Source organism: Simochromis diagramma, unplaced genomic scaffold, assembly GCF_900408965.1.
Source record: "Simochromis diagramma unplaced genomic scaffold, fSimDia1.1 OVJJ01000361.1, whole genome shotgun sequence".
In the NCBI taxonomy this organism is placed as follows: Eukaryota; Metazoa; Chordata; class Actinopteri; order Cichliformes; family Cichlidae; genus Simochromis; species Simochromis diagramma.
The window spans coordinates 4,438,421-4,464,467 of NW_024386860.1; the positions used below are offsets into that span (position 1 = coordinate 4,438,421).

Below are 26,047 nucleotides of genomic sequence, written 5' to 3' on the forward strand. Positions count from 1 at the left end.
TTATGTCTGTAGAAAATATACAAAATAAAATATCCTATTTTAATTATCCTGTTATTATTATTATTATTATTATTATTATTATTATTATTATGTATTTAAAAATATTTGATTAAACGCCCAGTAAAATGTAACAGAAAGGTCACGAGTGAGTGGGACATCACCAAAAGATTTCTACATTATAGTAAACATTCAGTCAACAGCAGATGCTACGTCCGCAAATAACGAGGTTAAAGGTCAGCCACGGCAAAGCTTCCAGCCGATCAGAAAAGTATTGTAAGTTACGAAATGTAAAAAAAAAAAAATTATAGCTTTTTAGATAAAAAAACCAAAAACAAATATCAGACACTTTGGATTAACACGGCTGTTTCGGATACAAAGATTTGGGGGTAAAACTTATTCCGAGCGGAAACAAAACGCGGATGTGTGTGTGAGTGTGTATGAGCCAAATGCTCTCTCATGTGCTTGGACGTCATCTGCGTCCCTCCCTCTCCGTTATCCCCTCACTCCTCCCTCTCTGTCTGCGCCTCTCAGTCCGCTCTCCTGCCGGCCAGACCCCATCCTCTGTCCGGCCACAAAGACCCCCGTCGACTCCCAGGACACACGAGGGGGAATTAGTTGGGACACGACGAGGGAGGGGGGGGAAAAAACTACCTGAACACTGCTGGGAGAAAAGCCGCCGATATCGCATTGCAGCATCTCACACATTCTCCCCCATCTGTAGCTCCCCTTTCCTTCCCTTTTTCGCACATTGTTCCCAATGGAAACATGTAAAAATCAGTAAGCTGCGCCCTTCTGAGCACAACCAGCGGACTGGGCACACTCAACGGGACCGTTAGCTTTTTTTTTTCCAGTGAGCTACGCGGGACCAGGAGAAAAAGACAAAAAACAATTGACAATTTTTGGTGGAAAGAAGATTTTTTCTTCTTCTTCACGGCGCGAGAAGGACACCAAAGTAAGTACCGTTTCACTTTCATGTCGGGTGGTAGACGTTGGTCGTTTTGTGCGCCTGAGTGTTTTCGGGAGACGCACGCTCCGCATCTTCGCTCACCTCAGACGTCATTACGCACTCGTGCAGGAATCGGGCAATTAAAAATAACAGGCCGCTTTCGGTCTCTTAACGAAAGAAAGAGAATAAAAACGCGGCGTAAGCTGGGTTCATATGTGATGGTAGGTTGATTATTCCTGCCAGTGGCTGTGTAATATGATGACACGAGGGCAGTCTGGCGCTTGAACGGTGGATCGCTAAAGTTTGCTAACTAGCCACATTATCACTGTAACTAACACACACACACAAGTCTCAGCCCCACTATACAAATATAGTTTTAAATAATATATATCGTTTTTTCTATGTTTAGTAATCTCCGTTTCACCCTCTCCTTCAGGCAGTCTTTAATGTGGTTCACTTTGCAGTAGCTACATTACAGCAAATCTGCAGAATGCTAAGTAAACATAAATACTAAAGCTTTAAAATGAGAGGAGGCAGCTGTAGCTGCCGTACGGGAAATAATTGTTTGTTTTGTTGATGTTACCACAATGACTCTTTCATACTCAGACGTGTAAATACGTGACATCATAGCAGGCAAGTATGTATAATATATTGTCACAGTTATAATATCCAAGAAGTAGGTTAATTAGAGGAGTGCCATATGCGAGTCAGACCAATAAAACCAATTTGTACAACATTTTCCATTTAATGTAAAGAAGTCCACTCTGGAGATGTTTTTAGCACCTAGCCAATATAGACCCACATTTAATAAGTTGAAAGATACTGTATAAACAGAAACCCCCACTTTACTATATGCTTTAATGGCCAGACAATATAATATTTTGTTTCTTGCTAAATTGTTTTTTTACATTTAATTATCATTTTATTAACAAAACAAACCGTTGATAGAATGAGATGTCCTTAAAGTCTTCTCATATTCAGTTCTTGTTTAGTTAACCACCATAGTGTATATATATGGCTTCACTGTAGGAGCCACTATTGTTTTATGTTTGCAGCTCCGGCTACCAGCTGGCACCTCTTGTGTTTACTGCTTATTTAGGTGTATGTATTTAAGGGACAACAGCTACAGGTGCTGCCTGTTGCCAAGGCAAACATCTTTTTGACTGTGCTATTGTGTAACTATAACGTGTTGAGGAGATGTGCACTCAGTGGTACTTTAAATAGACACTACATTTACAGTTCTGTCACCTTATGAGGGGATAGAAGTACTTTTAACTTTACAGACTTTTACTCCTGTGCAGTGAAAATAAAATGAATAGTGTCCCAAAAGGGACCATTAAGTGGGATTTGCACTTCTACGTTAAATCTACACCATAACCTATGCTATAACCTGACATTTAACTCCCTAAAACTGGAACTAGATGGTTTGGTATTGTTGTTTCTTCCTATGTATTTCTAACTACTTATTCTTTCACTGTCATTTCTTTTTGATGGTCTGAAAGATCAGTTTGAAGAGAGAAACCCTACTGCTAACTAGTGTTTTGGCTGGTGTGCACACCAGCACAATAGTGCATTCCAGAGCAGCTCCAACAAGCCCGACTTAACAATCCAAGATCAGTGACTGTAAGCAGTAATAAAACTGTAAAGCTTTAAAACAGTGTGGCAGCTGTTGTGTATTTGTGACTCGCTAAAAAAGCTGTATGCAGAACATTGAGAAGGCTCTATGTCTGAACATGCTGCAGCAGTGTTTTTAGAGTTACAGTGTGTAAAATCTCACCACTAGATGTCAGTAGATTGCAGATTGCAGTCAACTACGTTATTTTTTCTAACTACTTCCAATTCATGTTGATAAATCTTGGTAAGGTAGGACAAATATCTCTGGCCACTGACTATCTGTAGTTAGTGTAGGCTGTTAGTCTGCTGTTTACCTCAGCTTGTGTCCACTTGTGTCTCCTCTTGTGTTTACTCTGGAGGAGGCTGTAAAAAATTTGTGAAAGGAGTCCAATAGTCAACGAGTCAGTGAAGCTTACTTGTATCTAATGATAGCGATACTGAGATGAGCTGTTGCGTTATCCTGAACTTTTCTGAAGCCTCTGTGTCTGTTAGCTGCTGTTAGCCGGTGTTAGTGAAACTTTCTTCGAAGTAGCTCATTGTTGGACACTACGTGACTAACTCTTATGATGTGAGAATGTAATCAAAGTGTTTATTAGAGAGAAAGTTTCATTTTTATGACATTTGAGCCTAACAGTAGCTGGCATAACATTAACTTATAACCAGCTGTTGTTGTTCTTGTTTAGCCGGCTCATTGTCAGTTGTCTCGAGATGAGCATAGATTGTTCAAACTGCTGCCTTCACGCAGGTGCTACGGAGTGGTGTTTACTAAAACCACCTGCCACAGACACAGTTTCTTGCCCCAGTTTGCCACTCTGATGAACACTGTGAAATCAGCCACTTTTATATAATTCTGGTCATATGCACGCTGTCTAGTTCTTTTCTCCGCTGTCTATGGTATACTATATATGGGGATGATCTCTAGCTATATGCATAAAATGTGATTGGGCGGAGCAGCGATGTCCATCACAGCCAATGTATTTGAGACGGAAGGGTAACATGGCCGCTTCCACAAAACGGTATCTGCGTCTGTGTATTTTTAATGGATTAATTCTAAGTTTATGAGAATGATTCAATTTTTTTGGAAGATTTAATTACACACATTTAATTTCATTTAGGGTCATCTACTGATCGGAAGGTTCGTGGTTCGATCCCAATGTGCATGCCAAATATTCTTGGGCAAGATAGTAACCCACTAACCCCAAGTTGCTCTCCAGTGCATTCATTGGAGTATGAATGTGTGTGAATGTTAGGTAGAAAGCACTTACAAAGCATAGGAGGAAGTGCTTGTATGAATATGTGAATGGGGCATGTTATATAAAGTGCTTTGAGTGCTCTTGGAGAGTAGAAAAGCACTATATAAGAATCCGTCCATTTACCATTTACACTTATCAGTGTTTACACTAATTTACACTAATAATCAATTTACTTTTCTGATTTTATTAGTTGGAAGGCACTCAACTTGGGAGTGACGTGACTCCCAGCTATTGCATTTGTGTCTATTTGCACTGCCATTAGGATATGCTGAGTAAAGGATTGACTCTGATGATTTGCTTCCATGCAGTCCTCTAAAAAAAACTGTGCCTAGTCTTTCAGGATTGACATTGTGCGTAGATGAAATGCTGATTTGTTGAAAAAGTTGGCTTGTAAAGGAAAAGAAGTGACAGTGGAGTTCACTAGGAAGAGGGAGAAACACCATCAAAGATCAAAAAAGCAGCATGAGAACCACAAACAGTGGCCGCACTGGACAGTTTTCATTATTTTTAACGCCTGGTTTCGCTTCCCCATAAAGAAGATCTTTGTCTATTATCTCCTTAGTGGGAGGAGTTAAACTAAAGGAACGACAACACCACAAACATGACCAAGCAAGAGTAGCCCTCAGACTGGGTGCAAAGCATGTAGATAAGGGTCTGCAAATTTCTGTGTAGAACCAACATAGAGCTATGCCAGCCCCCCTTCGGGGTTATGATGATGTCACAATTACTGTGCCCATAAACGCTGCTTTAGATAGGCTGCTTCTAGCCTGTGCGGGAACTGTGCCACACTGTTGGTTGATGACCATCTGTAACTTTTTTGAAGGATTTCACGCAGCAGTTAATTTAAATGATTAATCAGTCATCCAATTAATAACTGCTGTGCTGCTCTTACAGACTGAATCTTTGCATCCATCCAAGTTAAACATCACAGAAGTCCAACAGCAGAGAAAAGAAAAGACAATGCAGTTTTTCATTTACCTCAGCCTAACCTGGACACATAACAGCTGTCAGCTGTCAATGATTACCTCTTCTTCTTCCAAACTGTTCAATGAGTAATCAGTAATTCTGTTGTCTGTTTTTGAGTGTCCTATATGTCCAGAGGGCAAACCGCTTGGCCTCAGCGAGAGCGCTGTGCTTGGTCAAAGGGGCCGAATTGAACTGTGAGGAGAAGAAAATCAGTATGACGATGTCCCCACACCACCTGAACAAGCCTGTTCAAATCAGTCTGCTGCCTGATTGAACGGTCTCATCAATAATTCATCAGTGTCACAGATCAGTGTCGGTGGTACTAAAACCGACCGACTTGTGATCTCTATCTAACACACAGACTGGGTGACAGTAATGAAACGTTGAGCTGTCCGTCTGTTTTAGGATGATTTCGCATCTTCTTACACGTAAAAGATATAATTCACATTTATGCTTTTTTATGTTTCTTTATTTGCTACGTTTAATAAAAATATCTATTTTAAAAAGCTATTTTTTTATCCAGTGTAAGGATGTGTAAAATGTGAACAATGTGTATGACTCACCCTGAAAACTCTCTGGCCCAGAATATCCAAAGCATGACCTGAGTTACAGCTAATGAACCATGTGCAGAAAGCATGTCAGCCTCCTGAACTGCCACTTCATCCCACAATGTGTGCATTCAGGTTTTCATGGTTTGTACTGTGATTCCTAATCCATAGCTGTGACCTGGACCATAACACATAAACAGTGTATATAGGGAGGCTTGACATACTGTATTTAGTCCACGGCTGAAATGAAAGTATTTGAAGAGTTTGAGTTGCAAAAAAATTGTATGAATCCAACACTGCGCTACAATTAGGGGTTGATATTAGGGTTTGCCTGATTATCAGCCTGGCAGATTATGTGGCCTGATAATCGACTCTGGTCTCATGACAGTATGCCTTTGCAATTAATGTATTTTAATAGGAAGTATATTTTATGTCCACAGCATCTATGCTGTCCACACTGTCCAGCAGGTTATGTGTCCCCTTGACAGCAAAGAAAACTGAGTTTTAAAAAAGGTGCCAGCCTTTGCATTTTATCCTGAACCACTATTTTTTTTCCTAAACCTAACCAAGTAGTTTTGCTGGTAGAACATAACCAAGTGGTTTTTAATTCCTTAACCTAGAAATCTGTCATGTGCAGGGCTCAAAATGTGGACTTTTCTGCCCTTTTAAGTCTTCTTGCCAAAGCTTTGTTTCCAAAGGTCAGAAAAGACGTCAGGTCCGATTATTTCTCCAGTACTTGTAAGTGACGAGGCTTCCCTGGTTCTGGTTATTTGTTCTTGGTGGCTTATAAACCTGTTGGAAATGGACAAATGTAAATTATGCATAGCACAATAATAAAATCATCAATCGATTAATAATTAAGAGTGGTGAGTATAAATTATGTGTGTAGGAACACGAATCAGTACTTAAAACACCATATAGATGAAAAAACGTTGTGCCCAGAAATAGAAGATAATTAGATTAGATGTTGTGACTATGCCAAAGGGCAGGACAGAGGTGCAGTGGTGAGCAGTGTTTCTTCACAGCAAGAAGGTTCTGGGTTCAGACCTGCTGACCTTTCTGGGTTGAGTTTGCAGGATTTCTTTGTGGCTGTGTGGTTTTCTTCCAAAAATCCAAACACATCAATGTGAGCTTTGTTATTAGTTGACTGCATGCGTGAACGTGATTAAGCTGACTGTGACAGACTCGGGACCTTTTGCCTATATCAGCGCGGAATAGGCTCCAACAACACCACAACCCTTAAAATTATAGATGATGTTTTCTTCAATATCTGTAGAGATAATTTTTTCAATATGGCTTAACACTGTCCCCACCAATGATGACGTATCATGCGATTATGATAAAAATGTAACTTCATCCATCTGTCCATCTACATATATACACGGATAGATCTTCAGTGTAAAATCAATATCAGATTTACAGCAGTCTAAATTTAGGAAATTCATTAAATAACTTAAACAGAGAATAAGCATTGAGCAAACACTTAGTGCCAAGTGACTGAGATGTAACTCAATATCCTTATCAAACCAGTTGTAATAAATCACCAGGCCCAGCAGTTTATGAGCCTTTAACTATGAAGTGACCAAGCTTTTTTTTATCAACTAATGAGTGGGATGGTTTATGACTCTCGTTATATTTTACACGTTATTACTTTATCATACGTAAACTGTTTTGTTTATCAGTGATAGATATTGTATAACCTGTTTATATTCTAATTACAAATTTCTAACATTTTTATGTTAAAAAAGTTTAAAACTAATCCTGCGAAAAAGATTTATTTAGTGAATCCTTGTGTGTTTCCTTTTACAAAAACACAGTATTTGTGTGAGTAATACCAGGAAAAAATACATGCTAAACTTTAAAGTATGTTGGAATGAATTGTGTACTGCAGTATGCTATATATAAATATAGATGAACTGGTGATACTTTGATCAGCAACCTATTATAGATAAGCTACTATTTCATCCTTTTTTTTTTTTACTTCCATATGGTTGTTTAAAATAAAAACAGCCACTTTTTTTTAAAGATATATAATATTTAAAATATACTATATGGGCAAAAGTACTGGGCCACCAACACATTACAGCGACAGGAGCTGCTTAGCCAGGGAAACCCATGTCTTGAAGCTCCTGGCGTTCAGTTTTTGTGCTGATGTTAATGTCAGTGGAGGTTTCAATTCCACAATTATTGAGTCTGCAGTTTGTTAGTGATTTTTACTCACTTGGCGACCCCTCTCTGTAACTTTATGTGGTCTTCCACTTTGTGGTTGAATTCCTGTAGTTACTAAACACTTCCACTTTTCAATAAAACTATTTACAGCTACTGGTGGAAAATCTAGGAAGGAAGAAATTTCACAAACTGACTTTTTACAACAGTGACATCCTGTTAAGTACCACACTTGAATTTAGTTTAGCTTTTCAGAACAACCCATGTTTAAAAAAATGTCCAACAGCAGAACTCCAGTCTTTTCAATTTTGCTAAAATTACCTTCAGTGTACCATTCTTTCTAGTCTCCAATAGTAGTTTTTGTAGCTTATCGTGTGAGTGATCCATTCATTCACTTCATAGTTAAAGGCTCAGTTTTATTTATATAGTGCCAAATCCCAACAACAGTTGCCTCAATGTGCTTTATTTTGTTAAATCCCCCCAAGAGCAGTGGGGGAAGGAAACAGTGGGAAGGAAAACCCCCCTTTTAACAGGAAGAAACCTCCAGTAAAACCGAGCTCAGGGAGGGGCGGCCATCTGCCACGACAAGTGTGGGGTGAGGGGAGGGAGACCTGAAAGCTGAAGGCTCTGCCTCCCATTCTACTTTTAAATACTCCAAGAACTGTCTGAGACTGAAGTGCTTTAATGGGGTGATACGATACTATGAAGTCTTTAAGATAAGAGGAGGCCTGCTTATTCAAGACTTTTAAATTTGATTTTGGATTTTCATTTGCTGTTGAATGTGTCAAGTGTGGATGGACATGAGTTGGTTGTACAATCATAGGTGGCTTGGTACAAGTGACTCACAGTCAGAGCACATCACTACTGTCTTGTGACTTATGTTCCTCTGGCTGACTCAGCCCTCCACCATCCAGAAAAGGCTGACTGTAAATCTCCATGAGATGTTCTTAATCTGTGGAGATGAATGGGAAATCTGGAGTGCTTCCTTTGTGTGGTGGCAGCATGTTTACATTCCCCAAACTTTCCTGGACTCTGTACCAGGAACCAGTGAGTGTCTGTGTAGGTTTTTGCTAAAATTTCTGAGAAACTACATCACTTGTTTGAAAACCCAGGATCCAGGAAAATATAAAAAGAAACAGCAGTGACAGCTGGTGAACTGAGAGAGCTGTTGATAATCACCAAACATGCTTGTACTGTACATTCATTGTCAGAAAAACAGAAGGAAAGGGACATACACAGACAACTTCCTTTTCCCTCCCCTGCCAGAGGCTTCCTTTATTTTTATTGGACCATTAAAATGGTCAGAGTCTGATCATGTGACCTAGTGAGCCAATAGCATGAAGGGTTAGGAAAGCTGTGGGGGGGAAAGTGCTTTAACATGCTGAATTCACTGCATGAACTCAACAAGTCACCCTAAAAATACCCTCTGGGATCCTAAGCTGAACTCACCACATACTGCTACAATAATGAGAAATTAAAAGAACTTTGTTCCCCCCTTTGTTTGCTTTTGTGTGTATGTGTTTGGTGAACTAATCAGTGGACACACTCATAAACAGTGTTTAGTCATTTTTAATTATAGGAAATCACATATTTATACAGGGGAATAAGTGCCATCTGCTCTTTTGGCCATCTGTAGTGATGCTCAGAAGCTCATTTAGTTATTGGATTTCAATGAGATTACACCGTTGTTGTTGTTGTTGTTGTTGTTGTTGTTGTTGTTGTTGTTGTTTTTATATAATGGAGCCGGACATGCATGCAAAAACCCTGCTCAGCGAAGCTCTTAAGATCTGGCAGCGCACTCTGGGAGAAGTGAGATGTAGGGCTACCGAAGTGGAAGAGCTGGCAAAGTGACCAGGAAAAATATGTCACCCTTCCCATCCACCACTACCTGTGTTAAAAGAAGGGGGGGGGTGGGGTGCAAGAAGGGGCAGCCCAATGCTCAGTCAGCCGTGCTCCTGCAACAGGAAACTGGGGCCATGACTAACATGACATGATGAGGAAAATAACTGAAGCACTCAACCATGAGACGTAGCCAACAGTGTCAGTGAGCTGCAGTTTACATGAAGTGAAGCTGAATTTCTTGAACTAGTTATGAAGTTAAACATAAAAGATCATTTATGGCTTTTCTGTTGCAGATGAAAAAATCTAAATAATCAGGAAAATTGTGGAATCATGAAACTAAAGAAACTTGTCTTTATTTAAGAGAAGACTTGAACTTAATTATAATCCAAATGGAAAAACTGAATAAATTAATAATTAACTGAGCTAAAACTCCCGCAGTCTGTCTGGGAGTGAATCTGAAGTTTTATTGAGGGGCAACAGGAAAGGGAAAGGATGTGCTGAATAGCAAAAAAAAAGGAGAAGGAGTCTTGCAACACAGAAAGTGGCACAATGTTTGTTTTAGTAATTGATAATAGCTGAAATCATAACTGTAGTGGTGTTTTCATTTTCCCAAAGTCTGTGTGATTAAGTGGAATAATTATGAGCTTATCAGCTGCTACTTTTGGCTGCTCCTAAAGCCTGTGACTATGGGAGAAATACCTGCAGGTGAGCAACAGAGGTAACTACCAATGAAAGCGAAGAATACTGTTGATTGGCATATGATCTGCTCGTTAAATACGTGAAAGTCATTCTACATCAAGGGCCACATACTGCCCACTTTCTTAAGTGGGTCAGATCAGTGAAAGTGGAAAATATGTGCCCACATTTTCCAAACCTGTCAAGTGGGCGGATTTGGAGTCTTTGCTGACTCAATTCTGGGCTTTACGTTTGACACCCCTATATTAGAGTGTTACCTGGGCAACCAGAGGTTTGGCTGTCCGTTGACGACAAGCTAGCAGCTTCGAGCAAATCGCTTCCAGTGTGTTTATTTCGATCCCAATTACAAATCGATTTGTGTCTCCTCCTGGGGTCAAACTAGGAATCTTTCACATGTTTAAATATGTAAACAACTACTAATCAGTCTGATGAGTTCAGTACACCAATAAAAGGCCAGTAGAGGAAGGAGGTCAGTCAAACAGTACACTTCTTCTTTATATGACAAATGCTGGATTAATAATAGATAATCAGTAATAGAAAAACTGCATACTTTCCAGTTTCCATCTGTTGGTCAGGAGAAACAAGTAATGTTTAGATGTCCCCTTTGTACCCATTTAATGGGTGTTTTCCACATTATAAGGGTGTAACTTAAAGAAAAGGCGCTTATTTATTTCTCAGAGAAACTCTTTTTCTGCTCTGATATTAAAGTATTTCATGTGAGCTCTTATCAGAAACGTTAAAACCAAACACAGCTCCAAACACAGATAAGGACATGCTAAAAAATTTATGAACTGCACAGTTGTTTTACTGCTTCTGCTTCTCTTTCTGTAAAACTCTATCAACATTAATGGCTAAGTAGGGTTTATGCTGTAAATTTTAAAGATAGTCATGACAAGGAGGCATTACACATGGTCTTGGCTCTCTAAGCTAAGGAGGGAATCCTTTTCAAATAACTGGCAGGGAGCAGCAGGGTGGGGATGGGAGTGGGGATGAAGCGGTTACGAGGTTTTGGCATTCACAGCTGCAGTTGTTGGGAGGGGAGTTACTGTAGATCTGCAGGGGGACACCAGAGATAGAGTGCTTTGGGGCGCCCCCGCTGCTCAGCACTTACGACTGACTCATGACTCACGTCCCACAGATATTCATTCAAACCTCTTTACACTCTCTCTTTCTGCCACTCCCTGAACTTTGCATCAGAAATATTCAGCTATGTACTGTGAGGAGAAAGTGCTGCCCTCGACTAAGCACATGTGGAGGGAAAGATTTGCTTAGTTGTTGCTCTGCCTTTTCCTCTCCTGTGAGGGCCTCTTGACTTCTATGCATGTTGTATTTGCTCTGTTATATGCATGGTAAGAAACACACAGGAAGGCTTCCACATAGGGGGAAATCATCCAATTCTCCAAATTATGTATCCGATTACAGTTGTCCTCCTATATACATAGCCAGGGATGTATAGTGGGTGCGTGTATAGCCAGTCTATAGACCACATATGGGCAAAATATGACCTGAGGGCTGGGAGAGGCTCACAAACCATCTCAGTCCAGCCCATGACATCTTCAAGGGAAAACAAGAAAAAACACCCCCAAATCATTAAGAGGCAGCATTATACTAAGAAATGAGAGTCCTGCAACTCAGACATGTTTTCACTGACATAAGATAATGTAAGTGTTCTAATAGCACTTTAATTTTATGTTAGTTACGGGTGAGGTGCTTGGCCATTGAGGATGGGCTTGGAGTAGAGGTGTTGCTCCTTCACACTGAAAGGAGCAAGTTGAGGTGATATTCCCAATCTCTAACTAGAATGCCTTGTTGATGACATGATTCAGACATATCAGGCTGGGAGGAGACCCCAGCAAGAGCTCAAAATGCCGCTGACATCCTGAAATATGTACAAAAGCAGCCGCACCACCAGCTCATCATCGCTTGATGTCAACATTTTCCACAAAAACACAGCATGTTCGGTTTGTAAATTTGTTACACGATAAGTTCAAACCTGGGAAATTCTGATTTTCATGTCGCTTTTTTACAACACTCGGTGTGTAATGCCCTTAAAATTCCCACTCAAACTCTGATAGGTGCATCAGGGGTTAAGCATCTACCTGAGGATACTTCACCGTGCAGATTGGAGGGATCAAGCCACCTAACTTCTGATTGGCAGGCCCCTGATAATTGCCACCCATATAACAATAATTAAAAAAGACTAGAAGTAACAGTGGAACTAATAAAAACTAAACTTTTTGAAACAGTAAAAACTGAACTGAGACAAATAAACCCACTCTCGAAACTAACTCAAACTAAACTGGAAGAAACAAAGAAAGATTCAAAATGAAATAAAAATTAAAAATGATGAAAAATTACAAAACTTTTTAGCTCAGTTATTCAGAGTTTACCTCTTTGCTTGCTCATCCCTGCTTATGGATACAGATTTTAGGAAGAACAATATCACTGTACTTGAAAGAGATGCTCATTTATGAAAGATCAACATTCCTACTCTCACTAGTAGTGAGATATAGGAGAAATGCTCTATTATTAAAGCTCTTGGAACTTTAATAATAGAGAAGTGATCATACTTTTAACGTAACAAATTTATTAGTAAAATGTGCAGAAATGACTCTACTGCAGCTGTTCATGAGGGAATCTCCCACATCAGTAGATATTTCCTTCAAAATGACTCAGAAAGGCATATTTTTAGAAAACGTATTTACTTTTAAAAGAGCAACAGAAGTAGCAGCATGCTCCTTTAGTCTCTGTTGGGTCCGTTTGGGTTGTTTTTTTTTTACATCTTAAACCAAATGACTTTTAAAGGGATTTTAGTTTAAAAGATAATTGATAAAAATAAAATCATGAAAGCTCAGCTGAAGCTGCAGCTTGCTCCTAACATGTTAAATATTTTTTGTAAGATGGTCATATCCTCAGTCAGAACATCTTTAAGTGGTAACATTCTGATAAAGACAACCTCCTAAAAGTTTTTCTGTTCGGCTCATGGAAACAAATACGCACAAACACTGTAAACAACCTGTTGTTTTCTCAGCCAGCGTCATGTCTACATTCTGTTGTATTCTCTTTTTTCACTGGGCTGTTTTCTTTAGAGTAACGCATTGAACTAGAGCAGGGCGATATGACTAAAAATATTTATCACGATATACATTTGAAAATTTACAATAACGATATAACTGACGATATAATTGACACTAGACAAAATACTTTACAACTCCACAACTTTATTAGTGCAAAAAAACCCATCAATGTATTGTCACTTAAACAAGCAGCTGTTTTTTATGTGCATTACAGTTATATAAAAATTTAACAGTGCAAATGCAAATTCCTTGCTGACAGTTTAACCATTTCCAGTGGAAACTGGCCGACATATCCTCAGCATAACCATGTATAATATCCACAAAACTTAAAAAGAGGTTATACACACACAATACGGTAATATTATGTTGAAGCACAGTACGTATCACTCCGCGAGGCACCTGCCTACGATAGCCGCAATGCTCCGACAATCCATCAAGCGGTGCGGGTTCGTAGCTTAGCAAAGTTGCACTAAAACATTTGACAGATTTTCGAGCGCCGTGTACGACATAAAATCGTTTCGAGGTCCGTAAACACAACCAGAATTCATACATTAAGGCGCACGGGATTATAAGGGGCGCTGTCGATTTTCAAAAAAATCAAAGGATTGATTTTAAGTGTGCCGTATTTTCCAAAAAACACGGTAATAACGACGGCCCGCTAACATGCTCTACCAAAAATAGTGCTTTGTTGTGTATCTGACAGACGAAAGCTAAACCAGTCCCACACCACTGAAGTTGCAGCATTTTTACAAACCAATTCTGATTCATCCGTTTCATTCACCGATCCGCTTTCGCCCTTCTCATTCTCTGTCGCCGCCATGTGTGTATGAAAACAAAGGCACTGCGCATGCGCGTTTTACCCATATTCTATCGCGATATTTCATTTCCTTATCGTTGCCCAACATTATACCGGTATTACCGTGAACGGTATGATATAGCCCAGCCCTACATTGAACACACTGTAGGAGCCGTGGTTAAAACCGGCTCCACTGCCCAGCAGCTTTTCTTCAAATAGATTTCCACCAGGATTGTGATGGGATATTATTTCAAAAATATAGGTATGACCTGCGAGTTTTAGCAACCATCCAGCTGTCTTTTCTTCACCTATTTTGAAACCAACAAACTTTAGGGTTTGCGGGTCTAAATGATAGCTATTGTATTGTAGCTTGGGTTACACGCTGTCTGAAAGTGTTGACTCCGTTTGTGTCTGTGTGCTTCAGGATGTTGTCGGAGCTCAGTGAGTGGTTCTGGCAGGAGCGGCGGTGGTTTCCGGAGGGCCTGGGCTGGGCTGACCTGGAGGATCGGGATGGACGAGTGTACGCCAAGGCCCGCGACTTGTGGGTGGCGCTGCCCATTGCCCTCATATTCCTCATTATCCGTCAGATCTTTGAAAGGTCGGTCCATTTTTCACTCTGTCTTATTCTATCTCAGACATTTACCTTTAATGCGTTTATGCATTTCTTTATGTCTTTAATCTCTCCTGACTTTGTATTCAGTTCGTTTATGCTTTTTTCCCCTCATTAGTTACTTAATCCTTCTTTTGTTGTGCCCAGATCTATGATGAATAAATTCCCATTGTTTCTTCAGCTGTTGTTGTTTTCCACATAAGTGTGCAAACAGTGTTCCTGTTTCCAGGAGCTAATCAGCGTTCATCTGTGTTTCCCTGCTAATGCCAGGAGACTCTGTTCCTCATTGTTTTTCATGTCTACCTCCTATTCAGCCACAGAATTGTTAGAATATACAACAGAAAAGAAACAGTGTGATCAAGACAACACATTTACAAAAAAAATATATATATATATATATATATATATATATATATATATATATATAATAGCTTGAATATCGGATTATATAATATTTAATGATCACACCTATGCTTCCTTTTTTGTCACTGTTTTTTAATCCCAACATGTCACAATTGCAGGATGGTGGCCACGCCTCTGGCCTCGCTGCTCGGGGTTGAAGACACGGTGCGGCTCAAGGTCCCACACAACCCCACACTGGAGTCCTACTACTGTAACATTACCAAAAACCCCACACAGGTAGATACCTCTGGCCTTCTATTGCAACATCACAAAGGCTCTAATGCAGCTCTCGACTGAGTCACTGGAAAATAATCAAATCTGACCTCTTTGTGCTGTTCTCAGTCTTCAGTAGCAAGTCTTTGCAAGAAGACTGGCTACTCAGAAAGACAAGTGCAGCGATGGTTCAGGAGACGAAGGAACCAGGACAGACCGAGTCTGCTCAAAAAGTTTCGTGAGGCCAGGTATGCATCCGTGCTCTTCTAAACATATATGATTGCTGTAGAGTCCAGAGAGTGTTCCTCTGGCAATATGAGCACATTTCTGAGGGCAAAAGTAGCCCTCTATTTCTGCACTCATTGCAATGTTGCCCCTGCTCTCCACACACACACACTCACACATCCAACCATGCTTATTAGCACAGGGCCTTTGCAGCTGGGGCTCTGTCACCACTGTTGGTTATTTTTATTTGTAAGCCAACATTTACTGTAACAGAAGCCGAGTTAAACCAACAGCCTGATCACAAGGCTATTGAGGCCAGCTACTACCAGCTGACAGGATTCACAGATACGTACAGTACAATAACATGATAACATGATACCGATACTAGTACTGACAGCATGCAGATATACTGTCCACTGATATGGATGCAGAGAAATCCTATGATTATATTATCCCATGTGTCCTGTTTGTAAGTCTTTCATGATCTGTTGGCTTGGGTGTTGTTTATGTTTGATGCAGATCTGTGAAAGCTTTTAACTCAAAAGATCAGTTTACCATTTTTACCCAGAAAACGGTGGACACGCTGTGTACAGTGGATGAAAAAGTCACTGTAATAAAGAGTGAGACAGAAATACAGTTTGTACCCACCACAGGGTCTCTGTAGCTTCTCTGGAGCCTCTGATTGCATCACTCATGAGATGGAGTTGTAGGGGAAGTATTACAGCTTTGTTTTTTCCTACAAGGCTCAAAAGACATGACATTTTTCAGTGCACGCTCACCCTGGAAACCCTTTTCAAACCCCGGTTCTCTCACACCCTTTATTTACGTCAGTTCTTGGTAAAGACATAAATGACATTAATGATGGCACTTCCTGCAGAGATGTTGCTGATAAATATGACAATTACAAAACTGTAAGTGTAAAATCAGGAGGCTCCGATATTAGGGCTGTGCGATATGACCAAAATCTCATATCCCGATATAAGAATTCTATCGTCCAGATAACGATATAAATCACAAAAATGTAACATTTTCTGTAAATTCTGTGAATCTCGGGCAGCTCGTCTTGCGTGAAGTGTTTCCAGCTGCGCGTCATGTAGCTGGAGTCGAGTGTTTTAACCAATGCATGAAACTATACATTTTTAGACATAAGTTGCCGCTGCCGTTTTCTTTATGAGTATTTATTACACGGCGTGCTGCTGGGAAAAGCCTGTTCTAACGTTTGAGTCTAAGGTTTATTTTTTAGCACCTGGCGGCTCTTTTTTTAAATTCTCATCCGTAAATAATCTGCTCTTTCACGTGATTCAGTTTATTTTGAAAAGTCTCAACAGGATCTTGAGCTTTATTGTGAAAGGTTTATGTGGAACATAAACAAGTAGACACGCGATGCTGTTACCGTCGTTGTTGCTCACCACAACGCATAAAAACAGGCGCTTGTCCGTCAGTAATGTGATTATATAAAATATAAGAGAAAGAGAGAACTTTAAGAAATTAATATAGCCACTACAGTGACCATCAAAACGATGAAAAAATATTGCCGTAAACAGTTTATTTTGCGACACCACGAAACAAACGATAGCGTAAAATGAAAGATAGACGTTTTTATATCGTCATGCGATATATATCGTTATATCGAACAGCCCTAACCGATATGTTTGCCAAGTATTCGGATGGGTTGAAGTTGAACCTGTTTGTTCCCTGAAGAAACTCATTTGTTTCATTACATTTGCATTACTTAGCCGTATGTCATACGTTAGCAACATAAAGCTTAAGCTGTAGTCAAAGTCTCTTCCACTCAAATCTTTAATGAAGTCACAGGCATGATCTGTATTTTACTGTTTAAGTATTAGCTCAAAGAAACAATAGAACACCTGCCTGAAGCCGCTGGAAATGGAGTCTGCAGTGCTTTAAGCCTGACTGCTAATCAGCATTTTTGTTACTTGTTCAAAATCAGGCTTTGGCTGCTTGGCTGGAGTCACCATACACTCAGCTTTAACCTCACTCTTTCTTTGCTGCTTTAGCTTTGGTTTAGCTTATTGCACATGTTTGCAGGAGTTGATGTCACGTTAAGAGCAGCTGTGCTTTACACTTTAGCGGCACATTTTTGTCCTTTGGTGCCAGAAAAATGAAAATAATAGTTTTCTTTATCCCACCTCCCTTCACATGAACTGAAGTGACCTGATTTAAGTGGAAGTGCAGAAAACAGCATGTTTTATGATTTTTTTTTTCTTTCTGTCTGCCTATCACACACATCATTAAAGAGCTTTTGTAACACAAATTCGATTAGTAACTGTGATGTGATGCTGAATTTGTGTGTGTCACAACAGCTTTAAGTGGGCTAAATGCTCAAAAATAGCTTAAAATAGCTTTTGAAGTGATTTTGTTTTCCTGGTACACATGATGGGAAAAATAACTACAAAAACCAAACAAATAAAGCAAATAATATTATAGATGTCAGGTATGGGCCAAGCATTTACATTATTTCAGCCAATTTACAGTGATGTGTGTGCATATGTGATGTGTGGGTGTGTATGTGTGGGTGTGTGCAGGCGTGCATGTGACTGCATGCTTGTCGCTCTCTGGTCATGGTGTGTCTTTCACTATGCGGGCTACAGCGTAAAGGCATTTTTCTTGTGAATCGATGTATTGTGGATGTGCATACAACAGGCTTTCTGTATCTCTCCCCCCACTGGGGTATCTCCCACACTCCCACTCCTTCTCTGTATCCGTGTCTCTGCTGCAGCGTTTTCTGTAGCGTCTTCTCATTACACCTGTATGAGCAGTGACAATGACTTATCACTGTCTCCAGTACAGGGTGTTGTCTAGTGGCTCTCATTGTCTGTTAGCACATATTTGACTGTGTCTGTGTCTCTGTGTGTGCATTTGTGTGTTCCCGCATGTGTGTGTTGTGTTTGACATTATCAGCAGATTTTCCAGGCAGTTCACGCAGCCTGGCATCTCTCTTTAACTTGTGTGTTTGTGACTGTAAGCGAGAATTTGTGTGTGTGTGTGAGTGAGATGCATTTATGTGTCTGCTGGTAGAAAATGTGCCTACTGTCTTTCCTCATTGACTGAGTAGAAAGTGTGTTTGTATGTGTGTGTGTTCTCTTGCAGTTGGAGATTTACCTTTTACCTTCTTGCTTTCATTGCTGGCCTGGCCGCCCTCATCGATGTGAGTACTGCCATGTTAACCTCGACCACTCCTCTTCCTCCTCTCATGCTTTTATGTATATTCATGACCTGTCCAGCCTTTTCCTTTGCCGTGATAACCTCACCTCTCGCGCTGTCAGAGGGGGAAGCATTGACTCATCCTTGTGCTGAGTCAGTTGTTATAAATACACCTGTCGTGTTTTGCTGTCTCATTCCCATCCTGCATGTCCTTCCAGAAACCTTGGCTGTATGACCTGAAGGAGATGTGGCAAGGCTTTCCTGTGCTGGTACGTCTCTAGAATCACTAAGTACAATAAATGCACTGCGTATCTGTTCATTAAATTAAGCTCCAGAACAAAAAGGTCCTGGAAGGTAATAAAGTTTTTCCCTGCCTGTCCTGAAATGATGGAAGCAACATGTCTAGAGTGGCTTTTCTTTGTTTCGGTTTCACTTTAGATTTGATTAGTTATAGTGTTAGTTTTAGTGTCTTTAATGGGTGACATTTGTCAAGGTCAGATTTAAGGACTTTAAAGCAGGTGTTTTAACATAAACACTTCTCTCACAGTCTCACTGACGATCCCAGACTCTGTGAATATCTGTGCCAAAAGATCCTCAGGCTTTTTATTTTGGTTTAGTAAACTATACTCCCTCGGTTGGGATGCATGACACATATAGATTCAGCTGATACTGGATTGGAGCCTCTTTTGTCTTTAGAATTGCCTTAATTTTTCTTAGCCTGAATTCACCAAGATGCTGGAGTTATTCCTCAGAGATTTTGGTCTATATTGACATAATATCTTCACACAGTTGCTGTGACAATCATGCAGCTTGGATGTGTTAACTGGCACTCTCTGAAGTTAAACCAGACATTAGTCATTTTTAAAATTACACCAAAATCAATTTCATCAGAGAACATTTAGAAGGTTAATCTGTAATATAGGAAAAAGTACAGCCCCACTTCCCAGTAGTGATTTGCACAAACTGTTATATTGACTTTAAAATTAACGATCTGTATCCTCCCCTTCAGACTCTCTTGCCGTCCCAATATTGGTACTATATGATTGAACTGGGTTTCTATGGATCTCTACTCTTCAGCGTCGCCTCTGATGTCAAACGCAAAGTAAGTGAATTTATCTCAAGAACACAAAGATTTTCTTTATTTAGGAGTACAAAGGATTTGAACAGGAAAAGGAGGAAAAGACATTTGTCTTTCCTCCCAACCATCCATCCATCAATTTTTTGCTGCTTGTCCAGTCTGGATGACAGAGTCAGCAGCCTAAGCAGAGATATCCAGACCGTTTGCCCCCTAGCCACCTCCTCCAGTTCTTCCAGTGGAGCACAAAGACATTGCTAAGCGAGCCAAGGTTTGCCCTGGAGCCCCCTCCAGGTGGGACATGACCAGAATACCTCACATAGATGGTGCCCAGGAGGTATCCTAATCAGATGGAACCACCTCAACTGGCGCTTTTCAGTATGGGGGAGTAGCGGCTGTTCTTTGAGCTCCTTACCCTACCTTTAAGGGAGAGCCCAGCCACCCTTCGGAGGGAGCTCATTCTCATTATTTTGGTCACTACCCAGAGGTCGTGACCATTGGTGACTGACTAGTAAATACACAGCTTCATTTTCATGTTCAGTTCCTTCTGCTGTGTACAGCATTCGCACATCACTGCAATCTCCTGCACCACTCTTCCCTCACTTGTGAACAAGACCCCGATACACTTAAACTCCTCTATCTGAGGCAGTAACTCAGTCCTGTCCTGGAGTGGGTGCTCCACGCTTTTCCAATTGAGAACTTTGGGAACACATCAGACTTTGAAGTGCTAATTCTCATCCCATATGCTTCACACTCACGCTCAAACATTCCTCCAGAATCCTAAGGTTGACTGACAGACAGACTCTCCTCTGTCAGTTAGTCTGTTAGTTTAGTGGAGTGTGACTCCCCTGAAGTTGGAACACTCTCCAGTCCCCCTTCTTAAAGAGGGGGTAAGACAGTAAGACAGTCCCAAATCAATGTCCCCAACTTCCATACAGTGCAGAGACGTATCAGCGACAACATTTCCACAACAGCTAGAACCTTGAGAAACTCAGAGAGAATCTCATCCCGTGGTCCATGAGACTAAGTCATACTGAACCCAGCTAAGCCCTGTGATCTAAGGGCTAAGGGTGAGCCCATCGACCAGTCCTGCCTCCAGGGCTCCAGTAACCCCAATGCAGGTGAGGTAATGTGGCTCCATAAGCGTCTTGTGAATCACACTTGGCCTGACCTTTCACCTAGAACCAATTTGCCTTGGCAGACCCTACTGGGGACAAATTTTGACAACGTGGCATTTAGGATCATTAGGGCCGACAAACCCCTTTACCATGATAAGGTGGTGGTTCATGGAGAGGGGGCATGCAAAATGAGTATGTCATTTGTTCAGACACAGCCACTATTGAATCTGTGTGGATATAGCATCATAATTCTGCACACAAGGCTGACAAAGAGTCTTTCGTCACTCTTCTCTGATCAGTTTCACATCTGGCATGGACTCTGAGTGGACATTAGGCTGCTGTGACACGTGTGTGTGTGTTTCAGTGTGCCTTTGTGTGACATGTGTGCGTGTGTATTGTGCGCCTTTGAGTGTGTTTGGCTTGGACTTTGCTCAGCCTGGTCAGCTGAGCACAGTGGGGTAAAAACTCTTGCCAAACTCTTTCACAGTGTGTTTCAGCAGCACAAAGTCTAACCCAGATAATGTTAAGCTGGATTTACTTGCATTCTCATGTACCTGGTTAAAACATAGTGCACGGTTATATATGTGTTGTGTTTCATGTACACGGCATTAATTCAAAAACATCTTTACCCCCCACCACCACCATCTATCTCCCCCTCTCCAGGACTTCAAGGAGCAGATAGTTCACCATGTAGCAACAATCCTCCTCATCAGCTTCTCCTGGTGTGTTAACTACATCCGTTGTGGAACTCTCATCATGCTGGTGCACGACTCCTCCGATTACCTCCTCGAGGTAAAGCCTCACCTCATTTTATACACTGATGGAAAGCACGTGCCCAAAATCAACTAACCTGTAGCTCGACATATATTTACATCCTGTCATCCTGGAGATATTTTACTCCGTGAGGTGTGAGAACTGTGTTTGAATGTTGCACAGTTTGCACTGATGTCATTTATCCCTACCACCACTAAGCAGGATGTTTTGGCCTTTGAGTATTCTGATGTCTTTACACTGATCACATACTGCCCCCTTGTGGAGGAAAGTGCAATTTAAGTATTATTTGTGGGATATAAACACTTTAGACTTTCATTAATTAGCATGGTTTTTATCAGGTAATAGAAATATTTGTAACCTGTTGCTTTTTTTTCTTTTTCTGTTTTTTTATTCGGGTCATTCCCTTAAGCATTAAATGTATTTTAGTTTGTCAAAGGACCATAAATAGCGGGAATGTGATACTGACTCTTTGCCAAAGACTGTATGAGTGGTGAACATAGATGCCATGAAGTCACCCACTGTTAGCAAAGTCCAGTTAAAAGTTAGGAAGATTTTATCTGAGTGTTTGCCAGACCCAACGAGCGAGGGGTGGAGCTTACTGTGAAAATGGGGGACAGAGCACACAAATCAATAATCTGATACATAATTTATAAAATGAACTTCATGCTTTATTCAGCATGGTTTGAAGTTACTGGCTGAGACCATAAAAGCATTAGAAAAGTGTCACTGAGGTCACAGAGGAAGAAATCTGAAGACCAGAAGTCTTTTTGTAATCACAGGATCGCCCCCTGCTGGCCTTTAAAGAGAATGCGTGTTTAAAGCACTTTCACTTTAGCCTCTGAATCTTTTACAGATCCATTGGCTAAGTTCCTTCTTTATACCACAAATACTCTTTGGTTTTATTACATGCGGGTCATTCATGCAGTCAAGCCCAAGAGGACCCATTTACAAACAGAAAAAGCTATGAATGAAGTTTAAATGCTTTTTTCCCCCAGAAACTTTCCCTTTTTGATAATTTTTTTTTTATCTTTTCCACTAACAGTCTGCAAAGATGTTCAACTATGCTGGGTGGAGAAATGCCTGTAATTACATTTTCATTGTATTTGCTGCAGTCTTCATTGTCACCCGCCTTGTTATCTTCCCCTTCTGGTAAGCACACACACATACATATACACCGATTTGAGACAGTCATTTTGACTGCTGCAGTATACCACTGTTTGTCATGCTTCACTCTCCTTAATCCTCGCCGTCTCTCTTGCAGGATTATTTACTGCACGTGGGTGTATCCAGTCACCATCTATAAGCCATTCTTCGGCTACTACTTTTTCAACGGACTGCTGATGACTCTGCAGTGTCTACATATCTTCTGGGCCATTCTCATTATACGCATAGCAATCCGATTCCTCACCAACAATGTAAGCAAACCAAAAAAGATCAATTAGGTCAAATAGGAAAAACTAAATAATGCTGCAAAACATTTATTTCTGTGAGTCAAATTTGCACATACTCTCTTCTGAAAAGCTGCAGATCAAAAATGAATAAGGCGTTTGAAAGTCTGAGTTTGTTCTGACACTCTGCAGAGCTCCAGGAGAGCATGAGCAGGAGGTCTCCCTGATTAATGATGATGTTTACATATTTTCATGAGCTTTTCCTCGTGTTCTTCAGGAAAAAGTGGATGATGAAAGAAGCGACAAAGATGAAACGGACGAATCAGAAGAGGAGGACGACGAGGAGGCAGGAGAGAAAAAGCATATGAAGAAAAATGGCCCGGTGCAGAATGGTCACACAGTCCACAACAACAACCACCGCAAGAGGCAGTGAAATTAAAGTCACGGGATGGAGAAACATGAGAAGGACTTATATCCCTCAGTAGAGGAGCAGGAGGGAGGGACCAGTGATTCCCTAAAACCCAGAACAGCGGGTATCTGAGGAAATTTGGCACTGTTACTTTTACACAACACACATTCATGTTTTTTTAGAGGGCACAGAGATCCAGCAGATGACATACACTACATTAAGTGGCACGGCTCTTCGCTTTGTCATCAGAGGAAAAAAAATGTATCACTGCCTTTTGTTTGATGTTAGTCCCAAACGTTTTCAATGAGACGGGGAAGAAAAAATGGAGAAGAGCAAAGTTTGGAGAAGACAGATGAGGGGGCGGAGGAGGTGATGCTGCTTCTACTTTAGCTTTCATGTTCTGACTGTGTGCCTTAGAGCCAGCTGACGGCTACGAAAAAGCCATTTTAAAGCCTTCTGCTTTGAAATTGAGTTGCTTTATTCTTTGTTTGCTTTTTACTAACAGAACAAAACAACTGAAAGTGGGTTATGTGAAGGTGACACAATAGGGCATTTATTTCCCTAGGTTTCTGTCTATGCAACTATCCGTTCAGCTATTGCAATGTCTTTGCACAAAAGTACAGAGTCTCTCATATAAAGTAATAACCTGCAGTAGGACTGTGCTCCTCTGCTCTCCGGTGTGGTTTGTGCCATTTGTAAAGTGTTCTGGTTTGAGTTTAGTAATCAGCAAGATTTTTTTTTTAAAGGGGGGCCTATCGTGCTGGTCCATATTTTCTGTCATAAACTTTTAATAATGGATGTTCACATTAAACATGGTCAAAGTTTCAGATAATGAGGTCTGTGCATGTGCAGGCATTCCCTGTGAGCCGAAAGCTCAGACGTTACGTTACTCTAAATGCTCTATTTCAGGCAGTTTTTTCTACCCCTGCATCTGTGTGCTGTCACAAAGAAAGGCTATCCCTAATATGGTAATCTTGGGCACACAGCTCTACCCACTTAGTGTTAAAATCTTTTGTTTACAAGAGGCAGCCAATCAGAAGAAAGCTGGCTCATACCTGATTTATGGCACTGTGTTAAAAGTGTGACATAGCCAAAAACCTCAGAAACTGCAACACATCTGTTTGGCAGTGATACGCAGTGTAAACTCAGTATGCTGTTAGCACAAGGATAAAGCATTAGTTGAACAGCATCTAATAGGCCTTAATTGTATCTAGCTTGCCCCTTATACTATTACAAATATCTAGTATTGTGCCAGATTTATTAGCTCAGTTTTACTCATGTTGACAGTGACAGTGCCCGTGTATGAACGCGAGCATCACCCGCTGCAGTGGAGATTCAGCGCAGTACTATAAACCATGCTTCAAAGGGACCTGGCAGGGAGCTAAAACCGCTTCTTTCAAGATAACCCATGATTATTCTGAACTGTGAATCATGCAAAGCTCCTCTAGCAGAGTCCCAAGAATAAAAATATGGTGCTGGAAAAGAGCATAATATGTCCCCTTTTAACTTCTGTTCATTCCTAATCCACTAAGGCTCACTTTGTACAATTCCTGCTTCCAGTAGAGTCATCTCCAGAGTTCAACAGTTCTTTGGTGTTTAGGCTATAAAAGAGCCAGAAATTAATATAAACTCCGATAGAAAACTTGAACTAACTGCTAAATAACTTTTTCCTCTCTTCTTCAGCTCAAGCAGTTTTGCATTGACGATGCCACCCACTGAAGAGCGATGACTCAATGCGAATGGGCGTTGCTCTGTTGAAATGCTGGAGTTTCATTAAGTACAGTGGAGCAGGACGGTTTCGCAATTTCAGATTTCCCGAGGTCACTGCCCAATAGTCTGGGTTCTGATTGTTAACCCGGCTGCAAATTTAAAGTGTTGATCTGAGTAAATTTTTTAAGTATCATTCTGGGTATTAAATGTGTTTACAGGTATGTTCTTTGAAGCTTTTATTTTGTTTTAGTTTTTAGATGAAATCATGAAATGAGTGTTACAGAGTTTTGTTGCTCTAAAGCTTTGTATGTCAAGTGCCTTATCTGTAATGTATGGGAAGCTCTCCTTGTCTTCATGCCCTCTCCTTTTCTTTCCTGTTTCCACCTCACATCATAGATCCAACCTGCTACATGCTCTCACGTCTTCTCTTCTTTATAAAATGCCTTCCTTTCAAACTCACCCTCATTCCACTACCACGTTCTTTTTAACTAACCCCCAACCAACCAGCAGCCTCTCTTCCCCAATGATACAGAAGAAACAGCTGTGTCCTAATTACAGTGTTATTATTCTTTTTTGTCTGTTTTTTTGTTTAATGATGCCTAATTATTGTTATTAATGATAAAAGCAAAGATCATGAATCACAATGAAACCAAGTTGAATTTGTGGTTATTTTCGCATTCATCACGGCTAATCCTAAGTAAATCAGTCCTTTTATAATAAGAGTATATTATATATACAAGGGGGTCACACTCATTTTTAATTACATCGTGGACAATATAAATTCATTTTAAGTGGGCTGGACCAGTCAAACTTTCACCTAATAATCTATATTTACACACACAAGAAAAAACTTTCTTTCAGCATAATAAAGCTCCTACAGTTAGTCCCTGAGGTAAAAAAAAAAAAAAAAAAAAAGTTAGTGCAATAGACTCACTTTTACACATTAAAAATAAGTGCTGCGTTTAGAAAATCAAAGAAATCCACCACTGCTCTGTGACCAATTTGCCCAAAGATGTAAACATTTAAAGAAAATGCACCATCAGCTAACTGAACT

At 40.4% G+C, this 26,047-nt stretch overlaps 1 protein-coding gene across 1 annotated transcript; it reads left to right on the top strand.

The window, feature by feature from the left end:
• Positions 1-478: 478 nt before the first annotated feature.
• cers2b (ceramide synthase 2b) lies at positions 479-25,642 on the top strand. Its single transcript, XM_040029859.1, has 11 exons — positions 479-952; positions 14,329-14,502; positions 15,036-15,153; positions 15,259-15,377; positions 18,466-18,523; positions 18,738-18,788; positions 19,529-19,621; positions 21,376-21,504; positions 22,529-22,635; positions 22,748-22,901; positions 23,152-25,642. Exons 2-11 carry the CDS (start codon positions 14,330-14,332, stop codon positions 23,305-23,307), a joined length of 1,158 nt encoding a protein of 385 aa, XP_039885793.1. The 5' UTR covers positions 479-952; position 14,329; the 3' UTR covers positions 23,308-25,642.
• The last annotated feature ends 405 nt before the right edge of the window (positions 25,643-26,047 follow it).

Excerpts from the sequence above, each read along its gene's own strand:
- cers2b (XM_040029859.1), top strand. The coding sequence starts at position 14,330 with ATGTTGTCGGAGCTCAGTGAGTGGTTCTGGCAGGAGCGGCGGTGGTTT. Across the intron at positions 14,503-15,035 it reads ATCCGTCAGATCTTTGAAAG|GATGGTGGCCACGCCTCTGG; the intron begins GTCGGTCCATTT and ends TCACAATTGCAG. Across the intron at positions 21,505-22,528 it reads CCTCCGATTACCTCCTCGAG|TCTGCAAAGATGTTCAACTA; the intron begins GTAAAGCCTCAC and ends TTCCACTAACAG.